Here is an 18,807-nt window from a genome sequence, read left to right on the forward strand (position 1 = left end):
TGAAGGCTGAGGCGGAAGGATCACCAGAGCCCAGTAGGTCGAGGCTGCGGTGGCCAGGAGCATGCCACTGCACTCCAGTCTGGGCCAGAGTGAGACTCCAACTCAAAAATAATAATTCTTTTAAATATTTTTAGAATTTGATATAAAATTTAAATTGTTTATGAGGTCTATAAAGCATTCCTGTTAAGCTTATTATAGAATGAGAGCTTGTTTGTTTGTTTTAGTAAGATATGACTGCCGGGCTCGGTGGCTCAGCCTGTAATCCCGCGCCTTTGGGAGGCTGAGGTGAGTGGATTGCCTGAGCCCGCGGGTTCGAGACCCGCCTGGGCAGCGAGACCTCATCTCTACAATAAATCAAAAAACCAGCTGGGTGTGGTAGCGCATGCCTGTAATTCTGGCTACTCGGAAGGCTGAGGCGGAAGGATCGCCGGAGCCCAGCAGGTCAAGGCTGCGGTGGCCGGAAGCGGCCACTGCACTCCAGTCTGGGCGACAGAGTGAGACTCCAACTCAAAAAAAAAAGTATTTCTGCTTTTTAAATTTATTTAAATATTCTACCTTTTTGCTGCTTTCGTTTTATCCCTTAATTTTCTCATATTCTAATCTACCTAAAGTCATAGCTACATTTAATAGTGTTACTATCAAAAAAGTTGTATTGGAACACACACACACACAAAATAGTGTTCATATCAGGTGTGGTATTTAGGTGGTATGTCAAATATACATAAATTGAGGTTAAAAAAATATTTGGAGGCTGGGCTTGGTAGCTTAGCCTATAATCCCAGCACTTGGGGAGGTTGAAGCGAGTGGATTGCCTGAGCCTGTGGGTTTGAGACCTGCTTGGGCATCTTGGTGAGATCTCGTCTCTATAATAAAAATTTTTTTTAAATTAGCCGGGCGTGGTAGCGTGCACCTGTAGTTCCAGCTATTCGGAAGGCTGAGGTGGAAAGATTGCTAGAGCCCAGCAGGTTGACATGGGGGATGCTGTGAGCATGCCACTGCACTCTAGCCTGGGTGCCGGAGTAAGAATCTAAACTCAAAATATATACATATATATTTGGAGAAATAATGGATACATTTTGAAAACAGTGGTCTTATTACCTTTGAGTAATCTAACGAAATATAAACTCTGTGCACCTGTGTAGTCTTAAAATGTTAAAAGAGCCAAAAAAACAAACCCTTACATAATACTAGTAGAGAATATGTGGGCCAGCAGTGCAGGGAAGCTATTTTTCAAAGTTAAGTTGTTAGAAGATAACACGGATGATATTGATAACAAAGATCTTGTTTTCCTCCTTTTTATTCCCTAAACAGTGTAAAAGAAGCCTGTATTGTTTTGAATTTGAACATTGGTTCTGCACTCCTTCTGAAGGATGTACTGCAGTCAGCTTCAGAGCAACTTCCTGCCACAGCAGCATTAAATGAAGTTGGAATTTACAAACTGGCTCAGCAAGATGTTGAGATTCTACTTAATTTGAGGACAAACTGGCCTCACACTGGAAAGTAATTCATCTTTTAGAAAAAGGTTTTTTTTGTTTTTGTTTTTAAGAAAGAGAAAACCAGTTGGATTTCAAGCTATATGATGGAGTTCTGAATTCATGAAACTGGAAAGCTGAAAACTTTATAGAATCGTTTATTTTCTTGGATTTATGGTGTTACTAAAATGCTGACCATATTTCCTGAGTCCTCGTGTTCCTTAGAAAACAAAAACAGAAAATTCAGAAATGATGAAAACTCAGTAATTCCATTTACAAATATACAAGAGCAGAGATAATAAATTATAAGCAACTTTCAATTTCCTATGCTAATTAAGAAAAACTCTTGTGGATAATCAAACACAACCAATAAATTTTTTTAAAAAATCATTTCAGAATGCACATTTGTATTTGAGGTTCCTGCATCTAGTTTAGGAATTCACTATTTTTCCCTAAGAAAACATTGTGAGAAGGTGAATAAGATAGGATTGTTCTTCATTTTCCACAAATATCCTTCCACTTAAAATACTTCCAGCCAGGTGCAGTGGCTTACTCCTGTAATCCCAGCACTTTGAGAGGCAGAGGCAAGAGGACTGCTGTGCCCAGCGGTTCAAGACCAGTCTGGGCAACTTGGCAAGGCCTTGTCTCTATGGTAAATAAAAAAAAATAGCTGGGAGTGATGGTGCATACCTGCAGTTCCAAGTACTTGGAAGGCTGAGGTGGAAGGATCACCTGAGCATGAGTGTGCCACTGCACTCCAGCCTGGATGACAGAATGAGATTCCAACTAAAAAAAAACCCCCCCCAAAAAACAGAAAAACTCCCTAGTCACATTCCTAGTGCCATTGTGACAGTGGCAAACTTTTCTTTCTGTATAAAACATATCAGGCCAGTGCACTCTGTCCCATATTTTTCCATGTGGTAGGGAATATAATTATTTTTAATATTTATGTAATTGATGATGAGAAGAGAATCTTAAGTTTCTTTTTTCTTCTAACTTTTCCTTGACCTTGGTATGTATTAAATAATAGTTTCTTGATTAATAAATTATCAAAGTGTAATACTTTAAACAAATTGAACTAGATTCGCTGAAGACTTTCTATAACTATTAAATGTTATGCCAGTGGTTTCTCTCTGACTTAGCATTTAGTTAGTAATTTTAATCCTATAATGTTGCAAATCTGAACTTGTTGGGCTGGCAATTGATAAGCATTTACTTTGTGATAAATAATCTTGGAATAAATTCTATTACTTTATATATATATATATATAAAGTAATAAAAAAATATATATATATATTTTTGAGTTAGAGTCTCACTCTGTCACCCAGGCTGTAGTGCAGTGGCACGCTCACAGCCACTGCAGCCTCGACCTCCTGGGCTCAGGCAATCCTGCCGCCTCAGCCTTTCAAGTAGCTGGAACTACAGGCACGTGCAACCACACCCGGCTAATTTTTTGATTTATTGTAGAGATGAGGTCTTGCCAAGTTTCCCAGGCTGGTCTCTAACCTGTGGGCTCAGACAGTCCTCTCACCTCGGCCTCCCAAAGTGCTGGGATTATAGGTATGAGCTACCACACCTTGCCTTACTGTATATTTTATACAGAGATTTTCCAGCTAGTGCAATTAAAAGTTGCATATCTGTGTATATATGACATTCCTCTCCCAACTCTCCTATCTCCTTCTCTCCAGCTAATGTGTTGAGCTCAAAGTTTTTCTCTTGGTTCTCCTAGCAGCACATTGGTAAAGACCTCATTCTTTCAGGATTGCTGTGGTTTCCTATTGAGAAAACAATGGAGCCACCTCTGGAAACCCAGCACTTCCCCATCTCTCCCCAGGCTTCAGGACTTCACTCTCAGCTCTTCACTTTCCACTCAGTTTCAAGGGAACAAAATGTTTCTTTCCAAAGATAGGTAGCTATTTAAAGGATATTAATTGTGCTTCAGAATCATGGCACATTATTCAATTTTTTGTCCTTTAAAAAGAAACTTACGGGGGGATTAAAAAAAAGTTCTTACACTTCATCCTTGAATTTATCCAAAGTTATTACGTGTCCATCATCTTCTAAAACTTCATCTGCAGTACACAAACCCAGGGTTTTTAGGGCTGTCAAAGAATAAGAAATGAAATTACAAAGTGAGAATTATTTCCAATTAGAGAAAGTTATGGAATGAACAGAAACTTACCACCGTTTGTAGAAGATACTGACCTTCTTTATACTGTACAAATGAGATGGTGCCTCTGTTTGAGGTGTCCATCATCTCAAACATGGCCCCAATATTAGAATTATCCATAAAGACAGGAAAAGCTACTCCTGTTATTTTGGCAAGTCTTAGACGTTCCAGTAGAGATATTAAATATTCTCTTGGTTTTTCTGCAAAAGAATAGTTCCAGATTTTTCTGATATGAAATTAAAGTGTGTCATAGAAGTAGTCATTTAACAATTAAATACCTATGGTCAAGGCACTGTACTAGTCATTGGGGATACAGGCCTTGCTCCTGTAAAACAACCCAGCAGGAAGGGCAAGATCATAAAACAATTAAATGGTTACATATACAGGTGCCCCATGTCAGATGACTGAATAGAAGAGTCAGTCATCTGAAATTGGGCCCAGGTATTTTTTTTAAAAAGCTGCCTGGGTGCTTTTAATTTGTAGACATGGTTGAAAACCAAAGGATAGAAGGAACAGCATGATGCAGGAAAGAAGGGATGAAATGTAAATAATAAAAACAGAGACTCTTAGGTAAATATAGTCCTTGAATTAGGAAGCATATTTATTAATTTCTCACATAAAAGCAATATATTGGATAAGTAGGCTATCTCCTTCATCTAAGCAATTTTAAAAATGGAAAGATCAATCTACTACCAGGCACCGTGGCTCATGCCTATAATCCCAGTACTTTGAGAGGCAGAGGTGAGAGAATTGCCTGAGGCCAGGGTTTTGAGACCAGCCTGGGAAACGTGGCGAGGCCTTGTCTCTACAATAAAATAGACAAGCACAGTGGCATGCACCTGTAGTGCCAGCTACTTGAAAGGCTGAGGCAGAAGGATCGCCTGAGCCCAGCAGGTTGAGGCTGCTGTAGTCATGAGTGTGTCACTGTACTCCAGTCTGGGTGACAGTGAAACTCCGACTTAAAAAAAAAGATCAATCTACTTTCCAGAAATAATTCAGGACAACTGTGATGAAAAGAAGCCAGTAGTAAAGACAGAGAAGCTTAGATGGTAAATGATACTCCTGCTGCTCCATCAGCTTTATTTTCAATCCTAAATTTGCTCTTTAAAAAATTTTAAGTGGCTGGGCTTGGTGGCTCAGTCTGTAATCCCAGCACTTTGGGAGGCCGAGGCAAGTGGACTACCTATGCTCTCAGGTTCAAGACCAGCCCGGGCAACTTGACGAGACCTCATCTCTACAATAAATCAAAAATTAGTCAGGCGTGGTAGTCCATACCTGTTGTTCCAGCTACTTGGAAGGCTGAGGTGGAAGGATCACCAGAGTCCAGCAGGTCGACGCTGGGGTGGCCATGAGCTTGCCACTGCACTCCAGCCTGGGTGACAGAGTGAGACTCCCACTCAAAAAAAAAAAATTTTTTTTAAATGATGTAGTTACTAAGATTTTTTTTTTTTGAGTAGGAATCTCACTCTGTCGCCCAGGCTAAAGTGTTGTGGCACACTCATGGCCATTCCAGCATTGACTGCTGGACTCCAGTCATCCTTCCACCTCAGCCTTCCAAGTAGCTGGAACTTCAGGCATGCGCTACCACGCCTGGCTGATTTTTGATTTACTGTAAGGACGAGGTCTCACCAAGTTGCCTGGGCTGGTCTTGAACCTGCAGGCTCCCAAAGTGCTGGGATTATAGGCGAGAGCCACCACACATGGCCATTACTGAGGTTTTCATACGTTTATAAAAGTGGACAGAAAAGTGTAATGAACCCATCACCAACTTCAACTGTTACATCTTGTGGCCAATGACATTTTACTCTTCTCCCTTCCTGTTCTGTTTTGAAGGAGATCACAGTGGTCATATTGTGTCAATAAATTATTGAGTGTGTATCTCTAGAGGATAAGGACTCCTTTTTCTTTTTCACATTACCACAATATCATTTACATGCCCTCCAAAATTTTGTAGTATCCTAGATAGGCGGTATTCAAATTTCCAATTGTCTTACACTTGTCATACATTTTAAACACTTTTTAAAAATCAGTATTGAAGTTGGGTGTGGTGGAGCATGCTTGTAGTCCCAGCTACTAGATAGGCTGAAGCAGGAAGGCTTCCAGGAGTTTGAGACTCTTTTTTTTGAGTTGGAGTCTCACTCCGTGGCCCAGGCTGAAGTGCAGTGGCATACTAACGGCCACCCCAGCGTCAACCTGCTGGGCTCTGGCGATCCTTCTGTCCTCAGCCTTCCAAGTAGCCAGAACTACAGGTGTGAGCTACCATGCCCAACTAATTTTTGATTTATCATCGAGATGAGGTCTTGCCAAGTTGCCCTGGCTGGTCTTGAATCCACAGGCCCAGGCAATCCACTTGCCTTCCTCCCAAAGTGCTGAGATTACAGGCTGAGCCACCGAGCCCGGCCAGAGACTCTTGTCTCTTAAAATCACACACACACACACAGCAGTTTTTAAATAGGGTTCATACCTTGTAATAAGTTTTTAAACAATTTACTTTTGTATTTGTGTTACACCTTTGTTTGTAGAACAATTAAAATATTTTAAATTAACAAGTAAAAATTGTATATATGGTTTACAACATGATGTTCTGATATATAAGGGAGGAACCCAAAAAAACCTGGAATTTTTAAAATAAAAAATTGTATAGTCTTAGATTTTAAACTTTAGTCACCTTCAAAGTACCGTCCACTTGATAAAATACACTATCAAGACAAGATGCTTTTTCCATTGCTCAAAACAGTTTTCGAACTCATCAATTTTGATGCCTTTTAGTGCTTCTGCTGTTTTTTTTGTTTTTTGTTTTTTGAGTTGGAGTCTCACTCTGTCGCCCAGACTGGAGTGCAGTGGCCACTCCCAGCCACCGCAGCCTCGACCTGCTGGGCTTCTGTGATCCTTCCATCTCAGCCTTCTGAGTAGCTGGAATTACAGGCATGCGCTACCACGCCCGGCTGATTTTTTGATTTATTGTAGAGATGAGGTCTCGCTGCTCAGGTGGGTCTCGAATCCGCAGGCTCAGGCAATCCACTCACCTCAGCCTCCCGAAGGAGTGAGATTACAGGCTGAGCCACCGAGCCCGGCCTTCTGCTGTTTTTTATTTCACCTCTTCCACATTGGCAAAATGTTTCCCTTTAAAGGATTTTTTCATCCAGGGAAATAAGAAAAAGGCACTTGTGAGATCCGGTGAATAGGGAGGGTGGGGCACAGGGGTCATACTGGTTTTTGGTCAAATGCCGCAACACTCAGTGTGATGTGGGCAGGTGCATTGTCATGGTTGAAGAACCAGTCACCTGTTTGCTACAACTTGGGGGACATCTCTTTTGCAAATCATGACACGACCTTCTCAGAACTTCCAGATAAAAACTTTGATTGATCGTTTGATCCAAAAGAACACATTCCTAGTGTACTACAAGGGGCCCACCCTTCAAAAGATAATTTCGCTTTTTTTTTTGGCCCCTCCTTGTTTATATACATTGTGGAAAGGCCACAAGCAATTTAACATATGCATTACCTCGCATGAGGAGGGTCTTCAAAAATTCCATGGAAAATGCATATGAAAAAACAGTGTATGGATTTCAAAAACTTTTTTGCACCAAAATAAACTCATACTAACTTGTTATAACATGTCTGAATAGGATCTAGTTTGAGGCACTACGGAGGATACAACATGAGTTTGAAAGAGCCCCTATTAGAGCAACATGAATTCTGCTAAATGTGAAGAACAAACATCAAATTTATGGTGAAGCTTTGGTGTAAGAATGGTTAAGTTATTTATGCTTTGCAAAAAGTTTATGGGGACAATGCCCCAAAGTAATCAACAGTTTATAAATAGATAATTCATTCCAAGAAGGGACGAGAGGATAAGGTGAAGCCTGCTGTGATAGACCATCCACATCAATTTGCGAGGAAAAAGTTAATCTTGTTTGTGTCCTAATTGAAAAGAACAAATGATGATTAATAGCACAAACAATAGCCAACACCATAGACATCTCAAGAATTGGTTCAGCTTACTCAATTCTGACTGAAAATTAAAGTTGAGCAAACTTTCCACTTGATGGGTACCAAAACTGTTGCAACCAAAATCAGATGCAGACAAAAGCAGAACTTTCAATGAAAATCTTAAACAAGTGGGTTCAAGATCATGAAGGATTTCTTCAAAGAATTGTAACAGGCGATGAGACATGGCTTTATCAGTGTGATCCTAAAGGCAAAGCACAATCAAAGCAATGGTTGCCAAGAGGTGGAAGTGGTCCAATCAGTGCAAAAGGGGACCAGTCAGCCGGGCTTGGTGGCTCAGCCTGTAATCCCACGCCTTTGGGAGGCTGAGGTGAGTGGATTGCCTGAGCCCGCGAGTTCAAGACCCACCTGGGTAGCAAGACCTCATCTCTACAATAAATCAAAAAATCAGCCGGGCGTGGTAGCGCGTGCATGTAATTCCGGCTAATTGGAAGGCTGAGGTGGAAGGATCGCCAGAGCCCAGCAGGTCGAGGCTGCAGTGGCCGGGAGCGGCCACTGCACTCCAGTCTGGGCGACAGAGTGAGACTCCAACTAAAAAAAAAAAAAAAAAGGGGGACCAGTCAAGAACAAAGGTCATGGCAACAGTTTTTTTGGAATCTTCAAGGCATTTTGCAAGAAATATAACATCTGCTTATTATTATTAGAGTGTTTTGAGAAAGCCAAAACTTTAGTAGAAAAACCAGGAAAGCTTCACAGGCAAGTCCTTCACCTTGACAATGCATTCCTGATAATTCCTCTCATTGATGAGAATAATTTTGCAAGTTTTGATGGGAAATCATTAGGAATCTACCTTTCAGCCCCGATTGGGCTTCTTCTGACTTCTTTTTGTTTCCTAATCTTAAAAAATATGTGTTTGTTTTTCTTCAGCTAATGGTGTAGAAAAGATTGCATTGGCATGGTTAAATTCCTAGGAACCTCAGTTCTTTAGGGATGGACTAAATGGCAGGTATCACTGCTTACAAAAGAGCCTTGAACTTGATGAAGGTTATATTGAGGAATAAAGTTTATATTTTTTATTTTTGTCTTTTAATTCCATTTTCTATGAACTTTTTTTTTTTTTTTTTTTTGAGTTGGAGTCTCACTCTGTCGCCCAGACTGGAGTGCAGTGGCTGCTCCCGGCCACCGCAGCCTCGACCTGCTGGGCTCCGGCGATCCTTCCGCCTCAGCCTTCTGAGTAGCCGGAATTACAGGCGCGCGCTACCATGCCCGGCTGATTTTTTGATTTATTGTAGAGATGAGGTCTCGCCAAGTTGCCCAGGTGGGTCTCGAACCTGTGGGCTCAGGCAATTCACTCACCTCAGCCTGCCAAAGGCGCAGGATTACAGGCTGAGCCACCAAGCCTGGTTTTGAAGTTCTTTATAGTACTTATTTTTTTGTGTGTGGTGAAAACATTTATAATCTACTCTCCTAGCAATTATTTTTTTATTTTTATTTTTATTTTTTGAGTTGGAGTCTCACTGTCGCCCAGACTGGAGTGCAGTGGCCGCTCCCGGCCACCGCAGCCTCGCCTGCTGGGCTTCAGCGATCCTTCCGCCTCAGCCTTCCAAGTAGCTGGAACTACAGGCGCGCGCTACCACGCCCTGCTAATTTTTTGATTTACTGTAGAGATGAGGTCTCACCAAGTTGCCCAGGCGGGTCTCGAACCTGCAGGCTCAGGCAATCCATTCACCTCAGCCTCCCAAGGCGCGGGATTACAGCCTGAGCCACTGGAGCAGGCTTCTCCTAGCAATTATTGAGTATATAATATATTGTTACTAACTAACCATGAAATACAATAGATCTCTTGAACTCATTCCTCTTGTCTGACTGAAATTTTGTATCCTTTAACCAGCATCTCCCCAATCCCTCCTACCTACAACTCTTGGTAACCACCATTTTACTCTCTGCTTCTATGAGATAGACTTCTTAAAGGTTCCATATATAATTAAGATCATGCAGTATTTGTCTTTCTGACTTTTTTCACTTAACTTTTTCAGGTTCATCCACGCTGTTGCAAATGACGGGATTTCCTCCCTTTTGTAAAGCTGACTAGTCTTCCACTGTGTATATAGATCACATTTTCTCTAGCCATTCATCTGTGGACATTTAGGTTGATTCTGTTTCTTGGCTATTGTGAATAATGCTGCAACAAACACAGAAGTACAGGTATCTCTTCAACATGCTGATTTCATTTCTTTTGGATATATACCTAGTAGAACAGCTGGATCAGTTCTATTTTTAATTTTTTTGAGGAACCACGGTATTTTCCATAATGGTTGTACCATCCACAATTCCAGCAGTAGTGTACAGGAGTTCCCTTTTCCACATCCTCACCAACACTCGATATCTTCCACCTTTTTTGTTTGTTTATGTTTTAGAGACGGGGGCGGTCTCACTATGTCACCCAGGCTGGTCATGAACTCCTGGACTCAAGCGATCCTACTGCCTCACCTCCTGAGTAGCCAGGACTATGGGCATGCACCATCATGTCTAGCTATCTTTTGCTTTTTTGATAATAGGCATTCTATCAGGTGTGCCATTAATCATTGTGGTATTTATTTGCATTTCCCTGGATAATTAGTGACATTGAATATTTTTTCATATACATGTTGGCCATTTGTATGTCTTCTCTTGAGAAATATCTGTTCAGGTCCTTTGCTCATTTTAAAAATCAGGTTGTAGCCGGACTTGGAGGCTCAGCCTGTAATCCCACGCTGTGGGAGGCTGAGGTGAGTGAATTGCCTGAGCCTGCGGGTTCGAGACCCGCCTGGGCAACTTGGCGAGACTCATCTCTACAACAAATAAAAAATTAGCCGGGCTTGGTAGCACACGCCTGTAGTTCCAGCTACTTGGAAGGCTGAGGTGGAAGGATCACTGGAGCCCAGCAGGCGAGGCTGCGGTGGCCGGGAGCGGCCACTGCACTCCAGTCTGGGCGACAGAGTGAGACTCCAACTCAAAAAAAAAAAAAAAATGCTTACAACAGAAATATATAAAGATACAAACTTTTTAAAACATGGAAGAAAGAGCTAAATGTTACTAAGCACCTGTATGTTACATAAATGCCAGCTGATAATAATAATTCTTCAAGGGATACAAAGTTCAAGTTCAACATCTTAACAATAAAAATAGCTGAGCATTTTCTATGGATTACCTCATTTACTCCTCACAACAGTCACTTGTCCAAGGCCACACAGCCAGTCTGAATCCAGCCAATGTGCTTCTGAACCTTGTAGACTTTACCACACGCTACTAAATAAAATATGGGAAGCATCTTTGATTGTCAAATCTGGTTAATCATGATGGTCTCTATTCAGTCTCTTCTCAATAGTGCTCAAATTCTTTTCTCATCTAGGTTACTATAATCACCTCCTTTGTTTAATTTCTCCGAATTTGTTTAATTTCCTTCCTTCTACAGCATAGACTTGTCAGTGGGAAGTAGCTACTATATTTCCCAATACATCTTAGGTAAGGCCAGGATTTCCCACCAGATTACCTCAGGTCAGGTCAGGTTTTGCTGTTAAGTGACTTACAAAACTGTTGGTTTTCAGGGCTTTTGGAATTTGGGAGTTGAGAATGAGGGGACTTGTGGACCTGTTCTTTCAATAGTGATAGCCCAATCAGGCTGTCTAATCTTGTTTACTGCAATCCTCTACAGTTCCAAGGTTTTCAAACTGGGACACATGTCATAATGCCTGGGACTTTACAGAGACACAAGATAAAGCTAATGTGTCTTTCTAAGCATCTGTCATACCCTAGTGAGTACTATGAAATACTCACATATAAGAGATGGGTCTATCTTCAGAAGAGAACTTATGAATTTTTAGGACAGAACAAGTGACTTCAAAGAAACTTGTGAGGCGACATCAGGCTCAGATCCCAGACACTAGAAGAACAAGTCCCCTTTTCTCTGCCCTTGCGAGGACATAGGCAGGAAGCGTGAGCTGCATGGCGTGTACTCTGCACACCAGCCACACCCTCCTAGCTCTTCCGCCTCCTCTTCCTACCTCAGTGTTTGCTCACCTATGCTTTTTAAATTTTTAAAATTTTTTTATTTTTTATTTTTTTTTTGAGTCGGAGTCTCACTCTGTCGCCCAGACTGGAGTGCAGTGGCCACTCCCGGCCACCACAGCCTCGACCTGCAGGGCTCTGGCGATCCTTCTGCCTCAGCCTTCCGAGTAGCCGGAATTACAGGAGCGCGCTACCACGCCCGGCTAATTTTTGATTTATTGTAGAGACGATGTCTCGCCAAGTTGCCCAGGGGGGTCTCGAACCCGCGGGCTCAGGCAATCCACTCACCTCAGCCTCCCAAAGGCGCGGGATTACAGGCTGAGCCACCGAGCCCGGCTATGCTTTTTTTATAAACTCACCTTGGAAGTTTATAAAGATGTTGAAGGAGTTCACATTGTTATATGTTACAACAGCATCTCAATTTTTAAAATCGATTAATTATTTATTTGATGGGTATGTAATTAATGTGTGACAATTCCCAGACTTCCTTTCTTTATTTCCTTCTGCTAAAGAGAATTTTGTCTTTATCTGTTTCAGTTCTCTTCCCCCACTCCACCTTCTACAGGAAAATTATGTTTTTGCCAGATAGGTTCAGGGCTTTTTGTGCTGGAGTGGGGGGAGGAGAGAATCCCAGAGGTGCTAAATTGATTGACATAATAAAGAGTGTAGAGAAAAACCGCAAGCTAGAGAGCAGGAGACAAAAAAGCTGGATGGGCTGGCTAGCACAGATTTGGAGCCTGACAGGCTCTGCAGCTGCTGTGAAAAATACAGTTGGGAAGCAGGAGGAAGGGGTTTTTGACTGGTTTTACTGTGGATGAGCTAGAGTCTCTCCTTTCAGATTTCTCTTGGTTGCTGGAGTGACTGTGCTTGACTGTGATTCTGGGTTGAGACTGTGATGGCCATATGAGGGCATGATATATATACATATATATTATTGTGTGTTATGTGTGTTGTAGCTGTTTTGAGAGTATCAAAGACTGTATGTCAGGAAACAAATGCAGATCAGATAAGCAGGCTCATGTTATGACTTGGAAAAATCAGTTTTGCATTCCGTTCACCCATTGACTCTCATGATGTTCTTGTCTTTTTAGTTTCATTGGTGTTGCTATAAGATAGGCTCTAAACATGAAAGAGAGGTGGAGAGGAGTTTTAGGATCAGAGTAAAGGGAAGCCCTGAATAATAACTGTGTAGCAGAGGGTTGAGCAATCAGTCCAGACTGGAGAGGCTGGGGCTGGGGTGGTGATTACCTGACGAACGTAAATGTAATGACAGGAGAGTTATACTAGTGGCAAAGAGAGGATACGAATGAGTTAGTGATAATTACACAGAAAGTTAAGCAAAAATATGAAATGAGGTATTATTAACTTCAGACTTTAAGGAAAACAAGAGAAATATAATCGTAGCATGCTATATGAATTAGTTGTGAATATTTATTTACCTAATACTGTAATGATACTGACAATTATGAATATTGGTCATACCAAAATTATGTTGTGTATTTTTTATTATCATTTTTAGAGACAAGGCCTTGCTCTGTCACCCAGGCTGGAGTACAATGGTGTGATCACAGTTCACTGCAACCTCAAACTTCTTTGGTCAAGTGATCCTCCTGCCTCAGCCTCCAGAGTAGCTAGGAGTACAGATATGTGTCACCACACCTAGCTAATTTTTATATTTTTTGTAAAGAGGGGGTCTCACTGTATTGCCTATGCTGGTCTTGAACTCCTGGCCTCAAGAGATTCTCTCACCTCAGTTTCCCAAAGTGCTGAGTGGAATCACATACATGCGCCACTGCACCTGCCCCAAAATTGTTTTCCAAACTAAAAAGATGAATATCCTTCTTTATGGCTGCATAATACTCCATTGTGTATATGGATCACATTTTTTTTATCCAGTCTGTTTTCGATGGGCAGCAGGGCTGGTTCCATGTTTTTGCTATTGTGAATAATGTGTGTGCAGGTGTCTTTTTTGTAGAATGATTTCTGATCCTCTGGGTATATTCCCAGGAGGGGAATTGCTGGGTCATATGGAAGGTTAATTTGGATTTAGAGTCCATCATATTCAGTTATCTATCACAGAAACAAATAACTGAATAACACATGTTCTCACTTATAAATGGGTCCTGAACATTTATCACAATCCTAGAAGAAAGGAATCAGCAGTAGTGGGAAACTGCCGGGTTGGGTTTGGGGGAGGACACATAACCTCACTAAGAGTACCAGATCCAGCCGGGCTCGGTGGTTCAGCCTGTAATCCCAGTGCTTTGGGAGGCTGAGGTGAGTGGATTGCCTGAGCCCGTGGGCTCGAGACCCACCTGGGCAGCGAGACCTCATCTCTACAATAAATCAAAAATTAGCCGGGCGTGGAAGCGCACGCCTGTAGTTTCAGCTACTTGGAAGGCTGAGGCAGAAGGATTGCCGGAGCCCAGCAGGTCGAGGCTGCGGTGGCCGGGAGCGGCCGCTGCACTCCAGTCTGGGTGACAGAGTGAGACTCCAACTCAAATAATTAATTAATTAATAAAATAAAATAAAAGATGGGTATGAGTGGGAACAAGTGTGTGAGGTAGGTGTGTATAACAGAGCTGCATTATCATATTCTACAGTATAAAACTATCATCTAGCCGGGCTCTGTGGCTCAGCCTGTAATCCTGCGCCTTGAGAGGCTGAGGTGAGTAGATTGCCTGAGCCTGAGGGTTCGAGACCCGCCTGGGCAACTTGGCGAGACCTCGTCTCTGCAATAAATCAAAAATTAGCTGGGCGAGGTAGCGCGCGCCTGTAGTTCCAGCTACTTGGAAGGCTGAGGCGGAAGGATCGCCGGAGCCCAGCAGGTTGACGCTACAGTGGCCGGGAGCGGCCACTGCACTCCAGTCTGGGCGACAGAGTGAGAATCCAACTCAAAAAACAAAAACAAAACACTAATATCTAAACCTAGAGGGAAGAGCATTAAGAAGCAGTAATGTAGATCTGCTTTTTTTCCCCCAGAAATCTCAAGATAAATACCAAAGAATACAGCTAGAATAATTGAAATCATTTATTCTGTGGAGCAGAACCAAGATGGGAGGAAAATGCTATTGTTATATATTATAAACTTTATAGTACTTTTAGATTTTTAAACCCTGTACATATAGTTTGATAAAAATAAAAATGAAATTTAAACATATGTTGACAAATATTATGTAATGACTATAACATAGAATGATATAATATGACTTTTTAAATGGGGAAAACTAAAGTTTGTTTCACAAACTTGTAGTCAACATCATACTTAATGGACAGGATCTGGAAGCATTCCCCCAAGAACTAGAACAAGACAAGGATGTACCTTCTCACCACTCCTATTTAACAAAGAACTGGAAGTTCTAGCCAGGGCAATCAGGCAAGGGAAAGAAATTAAAGGTATACAAATAGGAAAAGAATTAAATGATCTCATTTTGTAGATGATATGATTCTATACCTAGAAAACCCAAAAGATTCCACCAAAAGTCTCCTAGCACTAATAAACTTCAGTAAGGTCTTGGGAAACAAAATCAACCTCAAAAATCAGTTGCATTTCTGTACACCTAAAAGAAGCAGGCTGAGAACCAAGTAAAAAACACAATCCCATTTATAAGAGCCACACACACACAAATAAAACACCTCAAAATAAATCTAGCCATAGGGGGCTGGATGTGGTGGCTCATGCCTGTAATCTTACACTTTGGGAGGCTGAGGAGGGAGGATTGAGTCCATGATCTCGAGACTAGCCTGGGCAACCCCTAGCAAGACCTCATCTCTACAAAAAATCCAAAAAATTAGCCAGGCACATTGGTGCACAACTGTAGTCCCAGTTACTTGGGAGGGTGGCTGAAGTGGAGAGTTACTTGAGATTAGGAGTTTGAGACTGTGGCGAGCTGTGATCATGCCACTGCATTCCAGCCTGGGGGGCAGAGTGAGACCTTGACTCAAAAATAAATAAATAAGTTTAACCAAAGAAGTGAAAGTTTTTGTTTTTTTTTTGAGTTGGAGTCTCACTCTGTCGCCCAGACTGGAGTGCACTGGCCGCTCCCGGCCACCGCAGCCTCGACCTGCTGGGATCCGGCGATCCTTCTGCCTCAGCCTTCCAAGTAGCTGGAACTATAGACGCATGCTACCACGCCCGGCTAATTTTTGATTTATTGTAGAGATGAGGTCTCGCCAAGTTGCCCAGGCAGGTCTCGAACCTGCAGGCTTAGGCAATCCACTCACCTCGGCCTCCCAAAGTGCTGGGATTACAGAGTGAGCCACCGAGCCCGGCTAACATTCACCTTCTAAGAATTATTTTTTTATTTTTATTATTATTTTTTTGAGTTGGAGTCTCACTCTGTCGCCCAGACTGGAGTGCACTGGCCGCTCCCGGCCACCGCAGCCTCGACCTGCTGGGATCCGGCGATCCTTCTGCCTCAGCCTTCCAAGTAGCTGGAACTATAGACGCATGCTACCACGCCCGGCTAATTTTTGATTTATTGTAGAGATGAGGTCTCGCCAAGTTGCCCAGGCAGGTCTCGAACCTGCAGGCTTAGGCAATCCACTCACCTCGGCCTCCCAAAGTGCTGGGATTACAGAGTGAGCCACCGAGCCCGGCTAACATTCACCTTCTAAGAATTATTTTTTTATTTTTATTATTATTTTTTTGAGTTGGAGTCTCACTCTGTCGCCCAGACTGGAGTGCACTGGCCGCTCCCGGCCACCGCAGCCTCGACCTGCTGGGATCCGGCGATCCTTCTGCCTCAGCCTTCCAAGTAGCTGGAACTATAGACGCATGCTACCACGCCCGGCTAATTTTTGATTTATTGTAGAGATGAGGTCTCGCCAAGTTGCCCAGGCAGGTCTCGAACCTGCAGGCTTAGGCAATCCACTCACCTCGGCCTCCCAAAGTGCTGGGATTACAGAGTGAGCCACCGAGCCCGGCTAACATTCACCTTCTAAGAATTATTTTTTTATTTTTATTATTATTTTTTTGAGTTGGAGTCTCACTCTGTCGCCCAGACTGGAGTGCACTGGCCGCTCCCGGCCACCGCAGCCTCGACCTGCTGGGATCCGGCGATCCTTCTGCCTCAGCCTTCCAAGTAGCTGGAACTATAGACGCATGCTACCACGCCCGGCTAATTTTTGATTTATTGTAGAGATGAGGTCTCGCCAAGTTGCCCAGGCAGGTCTCGAACCTGCAGGCTTAGGCAATCCACTCACCTCGGCCTCCCAAAGTGCTGGGATTACAGAGTGAGCCACCGAGCCTGGCTGGTGAAAGATCTTTACAATGAGAACTGCAAAACACTGCTTAAAGAAATCAAAGATAGCACAGACAAATGAAAATATTCTATGCTCATGGATTGGAAAAATCAATATTGTTAGGATGTCCATATTATGCAAAGTAATCTACACATTCAACACATTCCTTATCAAGCTACCAGCAACATTTTTCACAGACCTAAAAAAGACAATACTTACATTCATATGGAAGCAAAAAAAGAGCCTGGATAGCCAAAGCAATCCTCAGCAAAAAGAATAAAGCTAGTGACATCACTTTCCTAGACTTTAAATTTTACTACAAGTTTGAAGTCTACAGTCACCAAAACAGCATCATACAGGTACAAAAATAGACACACAGAAATGGAGCAGGATAGAAAACCCAGAAATAAAACCACTGCCCTACAATCAACTCATCTTTTTTTTTTTTTTTTTTTTGAGTTGGAGTCTCACTCTGCCGCCCAGACTAGAGTACAGTGGCCGCTCCTGGCCACCACAACCTTGACCTGCTGGGTTCCAGTGGTCCTTCTGCCTCAGCCTTCCAAGTAGCTGGAACTAACCAGGCGCGTGCTACCATGCCCAGCTAATTTTTTGATTTATTGTAGAGATGAGGTCTTGCCCAGTTACCCAGGTGGGTCTCGAACCTGCGGGCTCACCTCAGCCTCGCAAGGCGCGGGATTACAGGCTGAGCTACCGAGCCTGGCTATCAACTCATCTTTGCAAAACACTGGGGAAAGGACACTCTATTCAACAAATGGCACTGGGCAAACTGGCTAACCATATTGCAGATGAATGAAAATAGACCCCTATCTATCACCATATGCAAAAATGAACTCAAAACAGATCAAGGACTTAAATGCAAGACTTCAAACTATAAAATCTTAGAAGAAAACCTAGGGAACACTTTCCTGTACATTAGCCTAGGCAATGAATTGATGACCAATTCCTCAATAGCAAACACAGCTAAAGCTAAAATTGACAGGTAGAACTTTATCAAACTAAAAAGTTTCTGCACCACCAAATAAACCATCCAGAGAGTAAAGAGACAACCCATAGAATAGGAGAAAATATTTGTAAACTATGCATCTGACAAAGGCCTAGCATCCAGGATCTGTAAAAAACTCAAATGAAAACAAGTAACCCCATTAAACAAGTGGGCAAGGAACATGAACAGCTACCTCTCAAAGGAAGACATACAAGTGGCCAACAGATATATGAAAAAATGTCCAACATCATTTAGTCATCAGAGAAATGCAAATCAAAACCACAAGGAGATACCATCTCACCTCAGCCAGAGCTACTAAAAAGTCAAAACAACAACAACAACAACAGATGTTGGCAAGACTGTGGATAAAAGGGAATGCTTGTACACTGTCAGTGGGAATGTAATCCCTGCGGAAAGCAGTTTGGAGATTTTGTAAATAACTAAAAATAGATCTACCATTTGACCCAGAAATCCCACTTCTAGGTTTATACCCAAAGGAACATAAATCATCATTCTACAAAAACAAAACAAAAGAAAAAGAAAAACTCCACCTGCACTTGAATGTTTACTGCAGTACTATTCACAATAGCAAAAACATGGAACCAACCCAGATACCCATTGACAATGGACTGGATAAAGAAAATGTGGTACATATACGCTATGGAATACCATGCAGTCATAAAAAAGAACAAAATCATGACATTTGCAGCAACATGGATGCAGTTGGAGGACATCATTCTAAGGAATTATCATAGAACTGGGCTCGATGGCTCAGCCTGTAATCCCGCGCTTTGGGAGGTTGAGGTGAGTGGATTACCTGAGTGGATTGCCGCGGGTTCAAGACCCACCTGGGCAACTTGGTGAGACTTCATCTCTACAATAAATCAAAAAAATTAGCCGGGCGTGGTAGCGCGCGCCT

The 18,807-nt window shown here is 42.4% G+C and overlaps 1 protein-coding gene and 1 long non-coding RNA gene across 6 annotated transcripts in view; one reads left to right on the forward strand and one right to left on the reverse strand.

Annotated features, from left to right (window-relative positions):
- RINT1 (RAD50 interactor 1) overlaps nt 1-1,862 on the forward strand; it is a 38,161-nt gene extending 36,299 nt beyond the window's left edge. For 3 of the 4 annotated variants that reach the window (XM_021719433.1, XM_021719435.1, XM_021719434.1), the window contains one exon: nt 1,312-1,857. In XM_021719433.1, the coding sequence (XP_021575108.1) occupies nt 1,312-1,504 (193 nt within the window). In that variant the 3' untranslated portion in view covers nt 1,505-1,857. Of the gene's footprint in view, nt 1-1,311 lie in introns of all 4 variants that reach the window. The other variant, XM_008071763.2, reaches the window with a different exon arrangement.
- LOC103274306 overlaps nt 1,616-18,807 on the reverse strand; it is a 27,921-nt gene continuing 10,729 nt past the window's right edge. Inside the window, exons 2-6 of one of the 2 annotated variants that reach the window (XR_002482749.1) lie at nt 17,404-17,409; nt 12,514-12,520; nt 3,679-3,843; nt 3,488-3,575; nt 1,616-1,692 (exon numbers count right to left, since the gene is read on the reverse strand). This is a non-coding gene — a long non-coding RNA (uncharacterized LOC103274306). The remainder of the gene's footprint in view (nt 1,693-3,487; nt 3,576-3,678; nt 3,844-12,513; nt 12,521-17,403; nt 17,410-18,807) is intronic. The other variant, XR_505253.1, reaches the window with a different exon arrangement.

The sequence above is a fragment of the Carlito syrichta genome, unplaced genomic scaffold, assembly GCF_000164805.1.
Source record: "Carlito syrichta isolate Samal-C Ts95f unplaced genomic scaffold, Tarsius_syrichta-2.0.1 Scaffold314713, whole genome shotgun sequence".
Classification (NCBI taxonomy): Eukaryota; Metazoa; Chordata; class Mammalia; order Primates; family Tarsiidae; genus Carlito; species Carlito syrichta.